Genomic DNA, 20,259 nt, shown 5'->3' with positions numbered 1-20,259 from the left:
GAGCTGCTGTTAGCAAAGGAAAAGATGTAAAAAGGTCCATAGACCAAAGGGGAGCCTTGCATATGCTAAGAACTGAAAGAGGGCAGGGTTGCCCAAAGGAGACAGCAGGGGACTAAGCACTACAGGCCATAGTTAGTTTGTGCTTATCCCAAGGGTGGTAGGATATTGGTTTAAAATGACAATCTAAAATTAACTTACTAAAAGATTCAATTTTTAGTAATCTCAGACATGAGAAATTGTGGGAAGACTATAGTTGATCAAAGAATATACTTTGAAATTATGAAAGGAGTTAAGTTTTGGGTATCAAAAATTAAAGAATGGTATTTTATTTCACATTCTGATATACATGATGTTTAAACACTTAGTGAACCATGGCACTGTCACATCATCCTCTTAGGTGTTCAAGCATAAGGTTCCAAGTCTCTGATTATTCCCTCTCCTTCATAGTTCATCCAATCACCAAATCCTGGTCACAGAATGTTTTTAGAATATTTCTAATATGTCTGTACCATCACCCAACTTAGGCAGCCATGATCCCAGCTGTACTGCCGTCATGGGTCTGCCTGCATCCACTGTTGGTCTAAACAGTGAATAGATCCACTTTGCCTCCATATGTGTATTGCTATATCCCTTGGTTTTTATATATCACCTAGGAAGTGCTTAAAGCACTTAGTGAATGGAGGACTTGGTGCTATTTTCTACTGTCTATAAACTTTTAGCCTAATAACTATATTCTTTAAACTTGTTTATCTGGATTCAGTGTCCATGAGTCCATTAAGATCAAAAGATCTTAAAATTTGTTTTTTTTTTTCATACTTAAAAGCAAACAAAAATCCAAAGTAATATGGTTTACATACCTGCCTAATCAGACCTATCTTCAGCTTTCCTCTCACCTCAGTTGTGCTTTGACCTGTGTCAGGTCTATGGAGGTGCTGCTCCCTGCTAGTTCAGAGCCTTCAGACATGATTTTCTTCTGCTGGAAACTGAATTCCATCCTGGCTAGGCTTCTGTTAGAGTGTATCCCCCAATTGCCCATTATTTCCCTCAATTAATGCTCTCAACAACCCTGGACTCCTTTAGTAATTGTTGACTTAATGTCTTCTGTCTCACCATTCTGAAAGCTTTTTGGCAACTACATATATGTATTGCTATATCCCTTGGTTTTATATCACCTAGGAAGTGCTTAAAGCACTTAGTGGATGGAGGACTTGGTGCTATTTTCTACTGTCTATAAACTTTTAGCCTAATAACTATATTCTTTATCTGGATTCAGTGTCCATGAGACATTTTATTTTACGTCAGGTTTTCACTGTTCTTGTAACTTTATATATTTTGTGTAAAGGAAATGCAGCCAAGCATTTGCACTTGCTCATTCATTGATTCTCAGGTTCACAACAGGAAAACCTGTTACTGTTTGAACTTTTTAGTCTCAGTAGTCAAGTTTGCCCTCAACTCTTGGGGGAACCAATCCAGGGCCTAGTAATAATGATGGGTGGTGTGTACAAAGGGGCAAGGTGTTAAGGCAAGGTAAGCTGAGAGCCCATACTTGAAATTCTCCATCATGGGGAATAATTGCAGCCCTTGCCAGTGTAGGGTATGGACACCCTGAGCCAGTCAGCACACCTCTGGACTGGGAGATTTTTTTCAAGAAGTGGTTTGGGATGCCGGAAACTGCATATAACCTGATTTGGATTCTCAACAGCCCCAGTATTTCCACCAGTAGGGGTAGGAGATGGAAAAAGAGGGGGAGGAGTTCCTTTTCACAAGCCAGATCTCACCAGGATTCAGAATATGGGTCCATTTCCCACATTAAGCTCAGTAGATCTGTGTATAAGCTAAATGTCAACTGATTAAATTACTATGACAATGTAGCTGTCACTGAGACCTGAATTTATGCAGTAGTCCCCCATTATTCATGGGATATGTTCTAAGATCCCCAGTGGATACCTGAAACCAGGGATAGTGCTGTACCCTATATATGTTTTTCCCTACACGTACATACCTATGACAAATTAATCAGGCACAATGAGAGATTAACAAAAAATAAGAACAATTATAACAGTGTACTGTAATACTGTTTTCATAGTTTTATGAATATGGCCTCCCTTTCAAAATACTGTTACTATACTGACCCTTGTAATATTGTCATAAGATGCTTATGTGATGAGATGAAGTGAGGTTGATACGGGCATTGTCGCATAGTGTTAGGGTAGTATTGACCTCTGACACAATGTCAGAAGGAGGATTATGCACTTCCAGATTGCAATTAACTGGACAACTGAAACCACAGAAAGTGAAACTGGATTAAGGGGGGACTACTGTATAGACATGTCCAAGGATTGGCATCTTCAGGAAAACCTACATGGGAAGCTAAGTCATAGTCATTGTGTATGTAACCTACTTTAAAATGGTTCAGAAAAAGTATTACATATGTAGATGGGGAGAAAGAATGATAAAGCAAATTGTGCCAAAATGTTAATCGGTGAGTGAGGGTAATACACAGGGAATCTGTACTGTGCAATTTTTTCTGTTAAGTTTGAATTTTAAAACAAAAAGTTAAGTACCTCTATAGGCCTGGAAGATTGCTTTTATGAGATTATGTCAATAAGAGTAAGTCAACAGCCATGTATTCTCAGCAAAAGGGGAAAAAAAATCACAGGCAAATATGCAGTGACTATTAAAGACACTTTCTCTGAGAAAGAGCCAAAGTCAGAGTCTAGATAGATGTTCCGGTCCCATTTAGAAGGAAGGAGATAAGATCTTAAGTCTGAGATACTTAGTTAACTACTCTTGGTTCTATGTTCAGAAGCAAGCTCGTGAGGGGTCTACACTCAAAGGAGAATTTGCTATTTTTTTAGGGTGGGAGGGAGAGAAGCTTTTTGGGAAGGAGCCCCCAGAACAAGAAAATAAAGGAGCATGATAACTGATGTAACAAAGTTTCTGAATGGCTGAGGGCATCCGGAGCACAAGTAAGTGAGTTAGTAATGGATAGAAGTAGAGGCAAGTTATTCTAAACTGGCTGAAGGAGGCAAAAATGCACAGAGATGTTCATGGGTAGATGAATTAAGGTGAGGTAGTTCATTAAGCCTCAGTAAAACACTGCTCAAGAAGCTCTTTGCAGTAGCTCAAACCAGAAATCAGAATGTCCTGTAGCAGAACAGTGATATAGGGATCCAGAGGAAAGACTAGATTCAATATATTTCTGAGGTAGCCTAGGCAAGATTTGGGTACCATTTAGATGAGGATGGGATTTGAGGGAGAGGAAAAAATCTAGTATGGGAGAAAAAAATATTTTTTTTTCCGATTTTCCGATTTGAGAGTTAAATGCATGGTGATACTATTCAAGGTGGGAGATACAAGATTGGGGATAGTTTGGGGGAGAAAAATGAATTCATTGTGAGACTGTTTGAATGCCTAGAGCTGTACTGTCCAATAAAGTAGCTACTAGCCATATGTGGATAGTGAGTGCCATAAATGTGGCTAGTAAAAGTGAGGAACAGAATTTTTAATTAGGTTTAAATAGGCACATGAGGGTCATGGCTGCCATTTTGGCCATTATAGGTGAAGAGGATTTCCATCATCACAGAAAATTCTGTTGGACGCATGCAATAGAGGACACGTACAGATGAAGCTACCCAGTGGGTAACTAGAAATAGGAATGCTAATCTTGGAAGAGTGACTGGGATTAGAGAGATGATTTAGGAATCCCTGGGGCCCAGAGTAGAAGAGAGACTGTGGGAATGGATGAGATCTCTGAGAGAAAGGAGGTGGAGCAAGATAAGCAGCAAACATAGTGGGGATCCTAGGGAACACATTAAGGAGGCTGCCAAAAGAAGTTTTCAAAAAAGACCATATACTTTCCTTGCCTCTTCAATGTTATGTTGTATTTCCTGTATAAAATACAGTGCCCTGCACACAGTAGGACATAAGCAGGCTTTCCAAGAGGTTAATATTATTTTTAAGTTCTTGGGAGCACCTCACTGTTATGAGTGTTGCTCTGGGTGGAGCAGGTTAGGCTGCCTCTGTGGAGCTCTAGTGTGATTTTTAGACAATACAAGACTAGGAAGTATAATCTTTTGACCCCACTCTCTCTCAGTCATCATCCTCAACACTCTCCTTCCTGCCAGCTGTGATTTTCTGGCTTAAGTTTAAATCACTCCCTTGCCGTATCCTCCAACTCTTTTGCCCTTCTTTTTCTCTTCATTCACCTAGTTTAGGGGCCAGCAACCTTTTCCTTTAATGGCCAGATGGGAAATATTTTAGACTTTATGAGCTTTATGCAGTTTCTGTTGTATAGTCTTTGTTTTTTTCTATAACACTTTAAAAATGTTGAAACAGTTATTAGCTTGTGGCCTGTATAAAAACAAGCCATGGCCAGATTTGTCCTGCAAGCAATAGTTTGCTAACTCATTACCTAGCAAGACCCCAATCTGGACAAACTCAACTCTTGGGTTGTGCCTACATGCTTCCTGCTAAGGGTTCTTGAAGGAAATCAATAACTGCAGATAGACGTCACCATAAAAGCACAATCACCGGCCTCAACTTTATTTATACATTAGTGGACAGGTTTCTTTGGCATTCTTGCTCATTGATATAATAACTATTTCATACCTTTTCCTCCTCAAGCCTCCCTCTTCTCCCTGCTACACACTTTCCATTTTGGCTGGGCAGTACTTGTCAGTGCCAGGCTTAAGCAAGCACAGACCCTGCACGTTTACCTGAAACAATACCTCTAACATAGAGACACTGCCTGCCCAATTGGTCTTGGTCTTGACTGGCTTTTGTATGTGTCTTCAGTCAGCTGGCGGGTCTGCTGATCTAGGATGGCCTCAGCTGGGCTTTCTCTGTGGTCACTCATCTTCCACCACATTAGCCTGAACTCGTTGACATGTGGTTACAGGGGTCTGAGAGCAGAAGTGTGCAAAAGTCTTGAAGCCTGGGCTCAGAATTGACACACTATCATTTCTGTTGCCAATAGCAAAGTCCCAAGACCAGGCAGATTCAAGCAGAGGGAAAAGAGACCTCACTGTTGATGGGAGGAGCTGCAAAGTTACATTGTAAAAGGTGTAAATATTGAGAAAAGTGAAGAATGTGGTAGTTTTTGCTATCAACCTTCTACAGTGTCCATCTTCTCTCCACTGAGTAGATGAAGCCTACTTTCTCTAGGCCTTTGGTTATCTAACTTTTGTGTGTATCAGAATCATCTGGAGGGTTTGTTAAAATGGATTGTGGCTATCTCCATCACCCCCTTTCCCCCAACACACACATAGAGTTTCTGATTTAGGTGGTTTGGAATGCCAAGAATTTGCTTTTCTAAAGGTTTCCAGATAGGTCTGATGTTGCTGGCCCAAAAACCACAGTTTGAGAACTACTGTTCTAGGATTATCCCTCCCTGAGGGCTCTGTTACCCTTACTTTAATAAGAATTTTCATTTTTCAGTTATCCTTTTTCCTTTATCTCTTAGTTTTTAGTTACTTTGCTACCAATGTGAGGTGTGTGGACCAGCAATAAATACCAGCATCACTTGGGAGCTTGTTAGAAATGCAGATTCTCAGACCTACTGGACCAGAAAGACCTACTGCACTTAAAGACCTGTGGGTGATTCATGTGCACATTAATGTTTGGGAAGCACTGCCTATGGATCATTCTCATCAGCAAGCAACCAAGCATGTTCTTGATTTTCTCCTCCAAGGCTGCCCCTCATCCAGTGTCCCATGTGAGATGACAATGCCGTTTATACAGCTGCTCAGACTAAACGAAACAGTTTTCCCTCACAACTTTCTCACATATCTGACATTCAGTTCATCAGCAAATAGGATTATATAGTCTGCAACTTCACCATTTCCACTGCTTTAAATCCTAATCCAAAATGCCATCATCTCTCACTTGGACTAGTGCTGTAGTTTCTTACCTGGTCACTCTGCTTCCATCTTTGCCCCCTTAAAGTTTGTTTTCCTGCAGTCAAACACAGTGATTCTTTAAAAACATGAGATTATGTAATGCCTCCCCTCAAAATCCTGCAATGGTTCCCCAGTCTATAGGATTAAAACCCAAAGTCCTTATCATGATCTGTTAGGCCTTGGGTGATCTGTCTTGGCCACCTCTCTTCTCTCTTTTCCCAGCCCTCTCCACTCTAGCAACCCTGCTCACCTTTTCTTTGGTGGACCCAGTTCACTCCTGCCTTCTCGCCTTTGTGCTTTCTGTTCGTTTTGAGTAGAATGCTTTTCACCCAAAAGGTTTTCCCTGATCAACTCATCTAAGATAAGTAGCCCCCATTACTCTTTATTCCCTTATCCTGTCTTATTTCTCCTCACTGCACTTACTATTACCTCCTGGCATCTACTTTTTTGTCTGTCTCCCAGCTCTAAACCTGTCTTCTCCACTTTAGTTGTGGGGCTATCATTCTCTCAATTGACAAATTGGGAGCCTGGAATGTAGCCTTGATTTTTTTTTTCATTCTTCCTTCCCACTGATATTCACTCAATCCTATCTCTAAAATATATCTCAAGAAATTCAGTTCTTAAATGCTTCACTGCCACCATCCTTATCTATGACCTCAGCATCTTTTACTGGAGTCACTTTCTAACCCATCTACTCTTTTTGCATAGGAACCAGTTTTTTTTTTTTATGTGATTAAATTGTTACTCCTTGCTTAAAACCCTGCAATGTGCACTGCACTTCATTCCTTGCCTTACAAAGCCGTTTACCTATTCAGCAACACTGCCTACCATTTACCCCTTGTTCATGGAGTTCCAGCTACATATCTTTCATGTTTTTTACCCATTTGTGCTTTCTGTCCCTCTGCATGGAATCCCCCTTCTCCCGGCCATTTTTTACTAGTTAATTCCTTCTCATTCTTACGGATTCAGCTGAAATGTGACCTAATCAGAAATATTCCCTTACCTTCCCTTTGCCAACCTCCATTATTTTGTCTCATGACTCTTACTTGCTTTATTTGTATCACTTCACTTTCTGTGTGTCATGCTCATACGATACCTTTAAGAAAATGAAATGGCAAGTCAGAGGCTTTGAGAAGATATCTGGATTACATAAATTTGACAGTGGGTTTGTATCCAGAATAAATAAGTAACTTGTAAATCTATGAGACAAAGAAAAACAATCAGGCAAAAGATAGGAGCAGATGCCTCATAAAAGAAGATAAAAGAATGGTCAATAAGTACATGCAAATGTGCCCACATCATTAACTACTTGGAAAATTAGAATTAAAACAGTACTACACCATTTCACACCAAAATGGCCAACAGAACTGACCGATGCCCGTCCACCGGAGCTGTCTTACACTATCGGTGGGAATGCAGTACTACAGCCATTTTGGAAAACAGGTGGCAGTTTCTCGTCAAGTTAAACTTAACAATTGGCACAGGACCTACACAGAGGGAAGTGTTTACACCCTTACATATTTTTCAAAACTCATAGAATTGTACCTTGAAAATGTGTGCATTTAATGAATCTAAATTTTAACGCTACAAAAGCAAAACAAGATCAATAAAATGAAAATTAAGACCCAAACATTTCCCAGAAGTCCTCTCCGACCCCGCTGGGTCCGCGGGCGCCCGCCGGTGACAGCGCGCAGAGCACGAGCCGCGCGGTTCCGGGAGGGGGGCGCGGCACCTGCGGTTGTCCGGCCTCCCCGCCGCGTCCTCCCGCGGCGCTGCTGGTTGCAGTTTCGATTTTTCCTCCGCTGCTGAGATTCTTCGGCAGCTCCGCCTCCTTAGCGCCTGGGAAGTCGCTCCCGGCGGAGCAAAAAGCGAGAGGGGCGCAGGTGAGGCGGGGACCTGTCGCGAGCGGAGCCGCCGGCATGACGGCCGAGCAGCGGAGGAATCTGCACGCCTTCGGTCACTATGTCAGGAGGACGCTGGACCCTACCTACATCCTGAGCTACATGGCCCCCTGGTTTAATGAGGGTGAGTGGCCCAGCGGCCCCTGCTCCTTGGGGCTGGAAAACAGTTCAAGTTCAGGACTTGTTTCCCCCTTGCTTTTGTCTTTTCTTTTAGTAAATACAGGTAACCTGCTAGAAACGCCGGGGTTGAAGCAAGCTCCCCTCAGCATTTTAGACTAGAGATTGTCTTCGAGGTCCGGAGGGGAAAACTTAAGCTCCAGCGAAGTGAGTGAAATGGCTTGTTTGGGTGTGCAATTCTATTTAGGTTCAAAGCTGGACAAACAAATCGCTGTCCATTTCATTTATTTCCTCCAATAATTATGTCTACTGTGTGTTTGGCTTTGTACTGACATCAGAGATTGAGAAATAAGATACAAGCCCTTCCTTAAAATACGTTACAGCCCGAGATGTTGGGGGTTGGAGACGGTGAGGGCAGTTGAACGCAAATGATTAGATGATGCTGTCAGAGAGCCAAGGAAGTTGACGCTTATTCTGCCCGGGGTCTTACTTGCACTTCCGGGTAACTGAAATCTTGAGAGGAGCGAGATTTCTGGACTGAATGGCTTTAGGCAGCAATTCAGATGTTTCCATCTGGCTTTTGAGACATGATGGTGAATAATGGCCATTTTGTGTTTTTGTATTGAAGTGCTTTGTAGGCGAGGCTTTGGGGAGGAGAAGAGGGGCGGTGCCTGGAAGGAGTGGAGATGGCAGAGGGAGGAATTTGCAGTTCCTTGTCAGGCTCCCAATTCCTAAGTATCTTCCTGATGCGAGGCGGTTTTTCGAAATTGCGTCAAAGCAGACAGGTAATTTGAATGCTAGTTCTTCTGCAAAACCAAGCCATTGGTTGTGGAGTGAGCAGTGAAAGAATTTGACAAACAAAGGTAGACTTGCTCTTTCTAGTTGTGCTCAGAAGTTACAAAATAACATTTTAATGGCAGCGGAGCAGCTTGGGCCCCTGAAAAAGGGAAGTTCCTGTTAAGACATCTCTTTTAGGAATCATTTGAATGAATGAAACACCAACAAACTGGTGTGAATCCCATTCTTTCATGCGCTCATGTATTGATTCAATAAAGAAGTAAGCCACGTGCCAGGCACACTGCTAGCACTGGAGATAATTTACACATATTACTACACATATTTAATAGCAAGTATCATGTTAAGAACTGAGGAATCAGTGGTGAGCACAATAGAAATGGCCCCTGTCCTAATAAGAGAATAGAGTGCATATGTGAAGGCAGGTACTAAATAAACAGAAGAAAATAAAGTATGGTAAGTGCTTTGATGGAAAACCATAGTGTGCTGTGGGAGTTCATAGGTGCGGTAGTTTTTAATATATATTAGTTTTAATTTATAGTTATAATGCAATCCCAACAAAAATACCAAAAGATAAGTAAGAAAGGGAGGTTGAAAAACATTGTGTATAATGTCTTATTTTAGAATAGTAAAGTTAACATAGAGGTTTTATTTTGAGCCTCTTCCCAGAGGCAGCTGTTGTCATTTAGTTGGTTATAACTTTTCTGTTCATTTGTTTAGTGCTTTATCACCTACACATGTATCCATAAACTTTTGCCCCATCTTTTTCTGTTTCCTGTTAGATTGTTAAAGCTTTTTTAACCTCTATTTTCTTCTTGGCTGCTTTGGAAGTTCTGGATTCTATTGGTTAACCTTAATTGTGATACGTATATTTTATCAGTCAGGATTCAGTCAGGGAGTGGCGACAGTAATGAGTGTTAAGGCTGAATGTAAACTTTAACTCATTTTTTCCCCTCATTGGAATGCCCATACATTCCCCATGCACACACACACACACACACACAGAGCACTATATTTAAAGTACATGAGCAATGTCCAGTATCTCTTTTACTATAATTCTTTTTGCCACATGTTGGATATTGTACACTAGTTATATCTTGAGAAAGGAGAATTGAAGCTATGTTTCTTCAAGAGAGCTTGCCTAGTCACTGGGGTACTGTAGGGCTTTGCTCATTCACACATTATACAGGTTATTTCAAAGTAGACCTGGGTGTGGGCTATAGATTTTTTTGCAATATCCCTTTGGAGTCAAAGGGTAACCCTTATTCTAGAGGGCCAGTGGGTAAGCAGCATTCTGAGTAGTCCAAGTAACGTTTTCCAGACACATGCATGAGCCAGGCACTTTGTTGCTGATTAGAATGCAAAGATGAATATAACCTGTGCATGACACAATCTAAGGGAGAATCAAGCAATTATTACATACTATGCAGTGTCAGTGCTTTAATCAGAAGCATGTAAGGAGAACATGAATGCCAGAAAAAAAAATCAAGAAATTCAACCTTGGGAAGCTGAAGTTGGCATCACAAAATAGCCAGGGACAGCATTGCTTAGTAGCAGCAGATACTGAGGCCAGGAAGTAGTGGGATGGGCCTGGCCTGGTGCAAAGTGAACCTAAACTGCCCAGGATGTGGCATGGCAAGACAGTTTACCTGGGGAGGTTTCAGCTGGGACTGGGATAAACCTGGACCTCCCTGTGGAATATCAGTAATAGCTGCTAGCAAGTCTAACAGAAGAACAAACCAGCACAGAGGCCTGGGAGCAAGAACCCAGCTGTAAGAACTGTGTTTAGGAACAGAATTAACTACCTCAGAGGAATCGAATGGCATTGTGTGCCCAGGGAAGCTGGGATAGCTGACAAGATTGATTGCTGTTATGGATTGAACTGTGTCTCCCCCCACCCTCCAAAAGATATGTTGAAGTCCTAACTCTCAATACATAATAATGTGACCTTATTTGTAATAGGATCTTACAGAGGTAGGTAGTTAAGATGAGGTTGTACTGGAGTATGGTGGGTTCCTAATCAAATGTGATTGGTGGCCTCATAAGAAGACAGTCACGTGAAGGCAGAGAAGGGAGTGATGTGGCCACAAGCCAAGGATGCCAGTAGAGGCAAGGAATGTATTGTCCCCTAGAACCTAGGAAGTGTGGCCCTGCCAACACCTTGATTTAAACTTTTGGCCTCTAAAACTGTGAGAAAATAAGTTCCTATTGTTTTAAGCCACCCAGTTAATGGTAATTTGTTACTGCAGCCACAGAAAACTGATATAGATGGCTTAAATTAAAAAGTAAGAACTGTTTGCAAGGATGTATAGAAATTAGAATCCTCATAAATTGCTGGTGAGAATGTATAATGATGCGGCTCCTTCTGACAACCATTTGACAGTTCCTTACAGTGAAATGTGGAGTTGCCATATGACCCAGCAATCTCACACCCATGTGTATACTCAAGAGAAGTGAATTCATGGGCACACACAAAAACTTGTATGTGCATATTCATAGCATCACTGTTTATAATAGCCAAAATGTGGAAATATCCTAAATGCCCATTAACTGATAAATAGCAGACAAAATGTGGTATATCCACACAATGGAATATTATTCAGCAATATAAAAGAATGAATAATACATGCTACAACACGAATAAACCTTGAAAACATTATGCTGAGTCACAAAAGCCACATATTATATCATTCCATTCATATAAATGTCCAAAATAGATCCATGGAAACTTAAGTAGATTAGTGATTGCCTAGGACTGAGAGGAGAGAAGAGGGAGTGACTGCTAATGGATACAGGATTTCTTTTTAGCAGCAATGAAAATGTACTAAAATTAGATAGCACCGATGGATTCACAATTCTCAAAACCGTTGAATTTTACACTTTAGAAGAGTTAGTCTTATTGTTGCTAAGACAGAGATTTTGGCAGAGAAGGAAGACGTTCCTTCCTTTTCTTCCTTTATTTTTTCAAGTACCTTTGTTGAGAATACAATGGTTAACCAGCCAGACTGTTATACCCTTGGAATTTACCTTATGTTGACAATAGGGAAAAAAATGGAATACTATCAAATGTCAGGTCCTGCAAAGGCAACTGTTCGGTCACCACTACCCACTCCAGATTTGGGGTTAGTGTACAGAATCAACTACCAGACAGCATGGTGGGTAGTTTTCTGCTCCCTGGCCTCATTGTGTTTCTCTTTAGATCCCCTTGGTCTCTCTTCTCTGCTATATTTCCTAACTTTTTAGCAAAAACCTAGGAAAAGGCCATGAAAGTATCTCTGTTTATTTCTAAGTCTGCTGAGTCCACTGTAATTGCAACTTATGCCATAGAGAGACCTTGTCCTCATACTCTTTTAGTCCTGCAATTACATTAGACTTTTCAACAGGCGCTACCAAAATGTTGGAGGAAGCCTCTGTTCTTCCATCTAATCCAATGCTACTGTGAGTTCTCCCTTATTCTGGGGAGACTTTTTCAAACATTTTTAAGAAACTCCTTTTCTTAAAGACTGTCCTAGAGTGTGTTCCTAGACTTCCATACCAAACTAGGAGAAGTTTTCAGAGGAAGGGAGAGAGAGTTGGTGAAGAATAGGGGTAATCTGCCTAGGCAGAGAATTTGCTGCCTTCCTGCATTTCCTTCCATTGGTATGATTGTTACAATCCCTATCCCCATTTGAGAAGATCTGACAATCCTTTTTAAGGTTCTGCAGTTTGACAACTCACTCTTGCTTCTGTTTGCAGATCAGCTGCAGTATATTCAGGCTGAGAAAAACAACAAGGGTGCAATGGAGGCTGCCTCGCTTTTTTTGAGGTTCCTATTGGAGCTCCAAGAGGAAGGCTGGTTCCGTGGCTTTTTGGATGCCCTTCACCAAGCAGGTTAGTTCATTCCTCTTACAAGTCAGAGTATGTATATTGCTTGAGTGTTTCAGAATGCTGAAAAGTGAAATGCTATTAATTTTGAGGTATCCACATATTATTCCTGTTTCTTAGTCTGAGGCAATATGAAGACTATTTTTAGGCAGATAATATAATTGTCTACCTGAAATATCCAAAGGAATCTACAGAGAGATTGTTGTAACTAGTGGGAGAGTTTATCAAGTTTATTGGATATAAGATCAATGTATAAAAATTAGCTGTGTTTCCACCCACTGAAAGCAAATAAAAAATGTAATCAAAGTGAAATACCATTTATAATAGTTAACAAAAGGTGTAATGTATTTAGGAATAAACCTAGCAAAAATTATGTAAAGTCTGAATGGAGAAAATGATAAAATGTTATTGAAACATATTAAGGAAGTCCTAAGTGGAGACACATACCTATGCACATTGAGACGAAGACTTGATATACAAACGTTGGCTCTCCCTGCATTGATCTACATCTATTTAATACAAGTCTAGTAAAATTCCTGTATGCTTTTTCATAAGCTTGACAAGCTGATTCCTAAATGTATGTGGAAGAATTATGACCCCAAAATAGTCAAGACATCCCTAAAGAAGAAGAATTAAGTAGGCTGGGTTTTTCCCTTCCTGATACTAAGATTTATTATAAGGTGTAGGCATTGAGACAGCATGACACTTGTCCTGGCATTGACCAACTAACCAATGAAAATGAGCCTTAACTAGACTCATAGACTTATGGAAACCTAATATATTAGAGATCATTGAGAAAGGAGGATCATTAGGAAAGGAGGGACATTTTGCTAAATTGCTTTTAATACCCTCCATTGTGCTCTTCAACAATTGGATCTCTGACTGGAATTAATTCCTGAGTTCTTGAATATCTTTCCATACCTCCATGAGCATGTTAATGGTTTTTATTTTGAACTCCCTTTCAGGAAGATTCATGAGGTTGATGTCATTTAAATCTTCTCAGGAGTTGTAATAATAATTTTACTTTGAACCAGGTTCCCTTGGTGTTTCATATTTGTATATGGCACTCTATAGTGTCCAGAAGCTCTACTCTCTGGAGCTGTCCAGCCCCTGAAGCAATGTTGGGGGTCGCAGGGGAGTGGTATTGGTGCCTGGGGGGAAGAAAGAGCTATTTCCTGCTTCCCGGCTGCTATGCCTGTCTCCACTGCCTGAACCAGTGGACCGAGCACACAGGTATAAGCCTCTATGCTTTGCGTTTGTAGTTGCTGTAGACAGATCTCCCCTCTGGCCGGCGTAACGCCAGGGTAGGGTTTGTTGGTTTGCGAGCAAGGTGAGGCTGGCTGGGAGAAAGGCACCGTAGGCTGCGTATCACTGAGGGGGTCCTTGGAGCTGTGTAGCCAGCCAGGGAGCTGAAGCACCTGAAGATCATGAAAGCTCCCAACTTGCTGGGCAGAGTGCACCTGGACAATTTTTGTCTACCTGTCCTTTCTCCTGAGCAGTAAGCTCTGTGCAATCCTTGCCCCTTTAGCAGCCCTCTTGCTAAGGGCTTCCTTGTTAGGAAGTCTCTCAGACTGCCCGCCTTTCTTTTGCCCCAGAGCAGCCAGATATGGATCCCTGCTTTCCGCAAGCGGCTGGAATCTCAGTCTCCCCAGGAATTCTGCCTGTCTTAGCTTTCCAACCCCCTAATCACGAGAGTACCATGCAAGCACCATAAAATGTAGGTTTGTGCTCCCAGAGCAGATCTCCAGAGTTAGGTATTCAGCAGTCCCAGGCCTCCACTCCCTCCCCGCTCTGTTTCCCTTCTTCCTGCAGGTGAGCTGGGGTGGGGGAAGGGCTCGGGTCCCACTGGGCCACAGCTTTGGTACGTTACCCTGTTCCGTGAGGTCTGCTCTTTTCTCCAGGTGTATGCAGTCTGGTGCAGCCCTCTTTCCTGTTACTCCTTTAGGATTAGTTGTAATTATATTTTCATATTATATGCAGTTTTAGGAGGAAGCCTCTGTCTCACCTCTCATACTGCCATCTTTAATCCTTTTCTCCCATTTTGCTAAATTGCAATGGACCATTATAAACAGGATAACTGAATAGGATAATGTTAAAAACCAAATAGACCCTAACTTTCACAACCATGTGGGTTCAAATTAATTCATATTACTTACCTCACTGCATTCACACATACACACAAAATGAATTAAAATGGATTGAAAACTTAAAATTTTTAACAATTTTTGGAAAGAATATAGAATAATATTTTTATGACCTAAAGGAAGATTAATACATGTGATGACATTAAGGTTAAGAACATCTCTCTATCAAAACAGCATAGAGGAAAAAAACAAGTAACAGACTAGGAGAGGATATTTGCAAAGTACATAATCACCAAAGAATTAGTATCTATAATATATTAAAATGGCTTTAAAATTAATTAGAAAAAGAAAGAAACCATCTATCAAGTCTAAGATGTAACCTGACATTTCAAAGGATAGGAAGCATGAAAGGTTAATAAATACATAAATATTCTCAGCCCGATTATCAATTGGGGAATTGCAAATTACAAACACAATGAGATAGCACTTTGTAACTGTTAGACAGCAAAACAAGAAGTCCAACAGCATTAAGGCTTGAAGACGATACTTAATAATGGGGAAGTCTTAAATATCACTATACAGAATTCAAATTGATACAACTATTTTGAAAATTTGGCATCATCTTGTGTATTTCAACTGTCACGTATCCATCTATCCAACAGTTTCTATCTTAAGTATGTGGCCTAGAAATACTCTTAAAACATATATTCCAGAATACACAAGCAAGAATGTTCATAGTGTAATTGTTTCTAATAACAAAAGCAAACAAGCAAGCAAACAAAGCTGGAAGCAATCCCTGTATCTTTCAAGAGGAGAATGGATACATTTTATAATAATGACATGATAGTCCATTTTACTGCAATGAAAACATATGAACACAGCTTTACACAATGCAAGTGAAGCTTAGAAATGTAATATTAAGTTTTTTAAAAAGTCAGAGAAAATGGCATCTAGTAGAATATAAAATTCCAAACAAACTGAACTAAACATATATTGTTTAGGGAATCAAACACATGCCATGCAACTAGTAAAAAAAATCAGGGGAGTGATATATCAAATACAGGATAGTGGTATTTTTGCAGGGAGATAGAAGGGTAGGAAAAAGGAGGCACATACCCACAAAAGTGTTGGAATATTCTGCTTCTTAAGTTGGATAATAGGTTCACATGTGTTCATTTTGTTGTTATGCTCTTTATAGCCTAAAGAAAAGAATGTGGGCCTGAAAGTCAGACAAGCTTGATGATTCTGTTAGAGAACCTTAGAGTAAAGCATTACTGGATTATCACAGTTGTAAATAATTTTTCCATTAACTCAAGTTAACCACTACTTAATATTCTTTTCTTGGTATAATGTAGCAGGTAAGCTCCTGAAGAGCAGGTATTAAGATTAATGTTTTTTTTTTGCCCTCTTTACTACTTTGCACTGAGAAGATACTGAATAGCATGATGGTTTTATAGATTAGGTAAAGTCCATGGGGTGCTTTGGAAGGAAGATTTTATATTAAGACCAAATGTAAGACTTGAAATTGATCCTTATTTAGTCCTTCTCTGAAGAGATGATAAACTGTTAGATGACCTAAAATGTTGGGTGTCTAAGATGAATACTGAGGGGTTTTTTTGAAAGATAATTCAAAATTAAGGTAACTTACAGATATTTTTTGAGTTCTCTCATTATATATTCAAACATGATTCCTGTGATATTAATCTCATGTATTTTTTAAATTAGTCTCATAAGAGCCCCCATTTTCTTCTTTCTTTTCAGGTTATTCTGGGCTTTATGAAGCCATTGAAAATTGGGATTTCCAAAAAATCGAAGAATTAGAAGACTATAGATTGCTTTTAATGCGTTTACAACCAGAATTTAAAATCAGAATTAATCCAAAAGATATCCTTCCTGAAATATCTGAATGTTTAATTAGTCAGGAATATGAAGAAATTCTACAGGTAATTTAATTAATGTAAACTACTGAATTTGGGGAAAATAATTTAAACATGGGAAGTATCTTCTCTTTCTATGTTTGTTTTAGATCTGAGAAAGATAATTAAAATCCACAAAAAATCCCCAATCTAAGGTGTAATTACCTAGAATAAGTACTTTTAGTTGTGAACTGAGTAATTTTATGTAACAAGTTTTTCAAGTTTGCCCAATTTTCAGTTAAAATTATTCCATTAGTTTTGTGAATGTTTTATACAAATTTAAATAAAATTGAACAGTTCAACAAATAAAAAGAAAAAAGTCTATAGAATATAGTACAGTGGTTAAACATTCAGGCACTGGACACAAATTTTGTTAGAATCCTTAGCTCAGCCACTTATTAGCTGTATAATCTTAGGTGAGTTATTTCATTTCTCTAAGCATGTGTATGTTTCTTCATGTATAAAATGGAAATAATAACAGTATCTTACGAATACATTTTATTGGGGTTAAATGAGATAATATATGTAAAGTGTTATCTTACATATGATTGGCACATAAGTGCTCAATAAATTTTAATTGTCATTAATAATAAAAGTCATGTAAGCCCCACTACCCTGAAAAAACAATTTAGTAATTTGTTATGCCCTTCCTATTATCTTATGCCAGTATACCCATATTTTGAGTGGTTGTCAAATGGTTTAATTGTTTTCCTAATATTGCAAATGAAGATAGATGTAAGATCTCAGAGAAGGTGAAAACATTTGGCTTGACATAGTGATATCACATGTAGAAAACAAGGATGAAAGAAAGGGTATCTTAAAAGACCTGTTGGATGGGGCAAACAATGATCCTGAATAAGACCCATTGTTCCATAGTATATAATGATTGTTAAATCAGATAGTACTTGAATTGATACTTCATTAGTAAAACTAATAAAAGGAAAACTTTTGAAATAATTGGTCAGTCAACTGCAGTTTTCTTGCTTAGGTTTGTTCCAACAAGGGGCCGATGGCAGGTGCAGAGAAAATGGTTGAATGCCTTCTCAGATCAGACAAGGGAAACTGGCCCAAAGCTTTGAAACTTGCTTTGGAGAAAGAAGAAAGCAAGTTCAGTGAACTATGGATTGTAGAGAAAGGTAGGAAGGATATTCCAAGGCAGAGCTCTGAAAGGTGGGAGGGTCTGAAAACATGCTCTGTCTTCCTCATAATTTTACTTAGGGCTCCCTTTATTCCTACTTGTTTTTCATTCATTGTCTGGGACTCTTTTCCAGTCAGATACCCATGGCTACATATTTAGTAAGAGACCACCATGCAATTGAGTTCTGGGATGCAAGTGGTTACTTGCCTACAGAAATTAGTTGTATATAACCATAAAAATAAGCCAGGGAAAACCACTTATCCAGAATTAGCCCATCTGGCTTGAAGGATTTGGGGAAGCCAGAATTTGAGCTCTCTGTCTGGGTTTAGATTATCAGAAAAATTGCTTGAAAATCTAGTTAAAGGTTCAAACTTCATGACCCACCCCATTTTCAGAGTAGAATCATGATAGACAGTGGCTGGTTCTCTTGCCTGGAAGCCATAGAACAGGATTAAAAAAAAAAACCTGTTGTGATTAAGTATCTGAGTCATCTTGGGCTTCCTGAAGCTGACATCTCAGAGCACTGCTTTAAAGGCTGAGTTTGCTAACCTATCTGAGGGTCTGGTCTCAGCTTTTCCCAGCCTTCTTTAGATCACAAGTTGTTCAATAAATTATCTGTATAAAATACACGTCTGATTTCTTGGGTTAGGGCAGCAATGAAAGATATGAATGTCAGCTAAATTTATTGTGCACGTGAATCACCTGGGGATCTTGTTACAATGCAGATTCTGAGTCAGTAGGGGCTCAAGAGTCTTCATTTCTAATAAGCTTCCAAAGTTGCTGGTCCATGTTCCACACTTTGAATAAAAAAAGTCCTAAATGACATTGGAGTTCAAACTCCAAAGTGAGATATCAAACTCAGAAATATTTCTTTTAATTGTTTTAAAAGGTGAAGGGAGCGGTTGTGAGAATTCTTACTGGAACTTTAAAATTCTAGTTCTAGTGTTACGACCTCTCCAGGACTTTCACCATCAAGACAATAATCAGATTAGCTAAAGATTCTAAGATGTTTCTTGGTCTCATAAAGGTGCAGAAGATGTTGAAATCAAAGAATCTGAGGATGATGAAGTGGAAACTGATGTGCAGATTTTTTACAAGGAAGAACCAGAATGCCAGAATCTTAGTCAGAATTCATGTTCACCTTCAGGTACCCAGCAGTGTTCTTTTCTGTGATGGAACTCTTCAGGTATTTTGGGTGGGTATGTGTTTTGCAGTCACAAAAAGTCATGGCCTTATGAAAGGTTTTTAAGGAAACATAAGAAAGAAAAGAGAATTTACATTAAAAATAGACACCTTTTCTATAATTAGAAATATTATCCTTTCTCTTTTATAGATTTGTCAGCTCTGCTTTCTCTTTTATCTTTTTTTTGTCTTATATAACTAAGATAATATGTGCATGTCCATATTGAAAGTAGAGTCCTCCCTGAAACTCAATGTCTATGAAATCCAAAATCAATCCAAAATCAACCCTGCTTTTTAAAGAAATACTTCTACTATTTGTGAGTTGCTTGCCCAATTTGCTTTTAAGATCAAAGGGCTGCAACATAAGTTAGTGAAGTTTGTGCACTGTACAACTGTGCCAGTTGCGAGGCTGTATGGGTCTGAGATCTCTGCCGAACAGTACACTGAGGGGTTGTGTCCTCCAAGAGGGACTCCTTTTTGTAATTCACACAGAGACACTATACAAGTTAGCTGTGGCCCTATAAGGTCCACCTTATGTTTCTAGAAGCATATTTTCATGAGGAGTCCATAAAGTTGCATAAAAAGTCATAGGAAAAAGATATTTAAAAAGGGCATCAGGTATTATGATTAATAATGAGTTGTTTTAGAAGAAAAATATGAATTGGGGGTAACACCATAAGAAGAAAATTTACAGGTCACTTCTGCAACTGAAGATACAAGTTTTTTGTCATTCCAGAATAAAATCAATGGTTTTAAGTTGCTTTAAATGTTCTGATGTATAAAGATCCCTAGTGAACTCATTTAACCTTTTAGAAATTCTCCTTTTTTATCTTTTTTTCTTTTTCTTTTTTAGAAATTCTCCTTTTTAAAAAAATGGACAGGTGGGACTCAAGACATGACTTCCAAGGTCTTTTATAGCTCTTAACATTCTATATGCTTATGTGTTAGTGAGATAAAGCCTCTGATTATTTTTTAAAACTTCTGGTTCAACTGAGAAAACACCATGTGAGAGCCTGCAGAATTACAGCATGGTTGTTCTTCAATAAGAGATTGCTTTAGGAATTTTTTTTTATTAAAGTATCATTGATATACACTCTTATGAAGGTTTCACATGAAAAACATTGTGGTTACTACATTCATCCATATTATCAAGTCCACCCCATACCCCATTGAAGTCACTGTCCATCAGTGTAGTAAGATGCCACAGAGTCACTACTTGTCTTCTCTGTGCTACACTGTCTTCCCTGTGATCCCACACCATGTGTACCAATCATAATACCCCTCAATCCCCTTCTCCCTCCCTCCCCACCCACTCTCTCTCGACCCTCCCCATTGGTAACCGCTAGTCCCTTCTTAGAGTCT

The 20,259-nt window shown here is 39.4% G+C and overlaps 1 protein-coding gene across 4 annotated transcripts in view; it reads left to right on the top strand.

Moving 5' to 3' along the window:
* Positions 1-20,259, top strand: part of RIGI (RNA sensor RIG-I) — a 57,834-nt gene that overhangs the window by 11,849 nt on the left and 25,726 nt on the right. For 2 of the 4 annotated variants that reach the window (XM_036898161.2, XM_036898160.2), the window contains exons 1-5: positions 7,681-7,925; positions 12,449-12,583; positions 16,423-16,604; positions 17,566-17,713; positions 18,743-18,862. In XM_036898161.2, the coding sequence (XP_036754056.2) occupies positions 7,820-7,925; positions 12,449-12,583; positions 16,423-16,604; positions 17,566-17,713; positions 18,743-18,862 (691 nt within the window). In that variant the 5' untranslated portion in view covers positions 7,681-7,819. Of the gene's footprint in view, positions 1-7,680; positions 7,926-8,106; positions 8,126-12,448; positions 12,584-16,422; positions 16,605-17,565; positions 17,714-18,742; positions 18,863-20,259 lie in introns of those variants that run through there. The other 2 variants (XM_036898163.2, XM_036898162.2) reach the window with 2 other exon arrangements.

This window comes from Manis pentadactyla, chromosome 3 (assembly GCF_030020395.1).
Source record: "Manis pentadactyla isolate mManPen7 chromosome 3, mManPen7.hap1, whole genome shotgun sequence".
NCBI classification, from domain to species: Eukaryota; Metazoa; Chordata; class Mammalia; order Pholidota; family Manidae; genus Manis; species Manis pentadactyla.
This window is presented reverse-complemented; position numbering and strand designations above follow the sequence as displayed.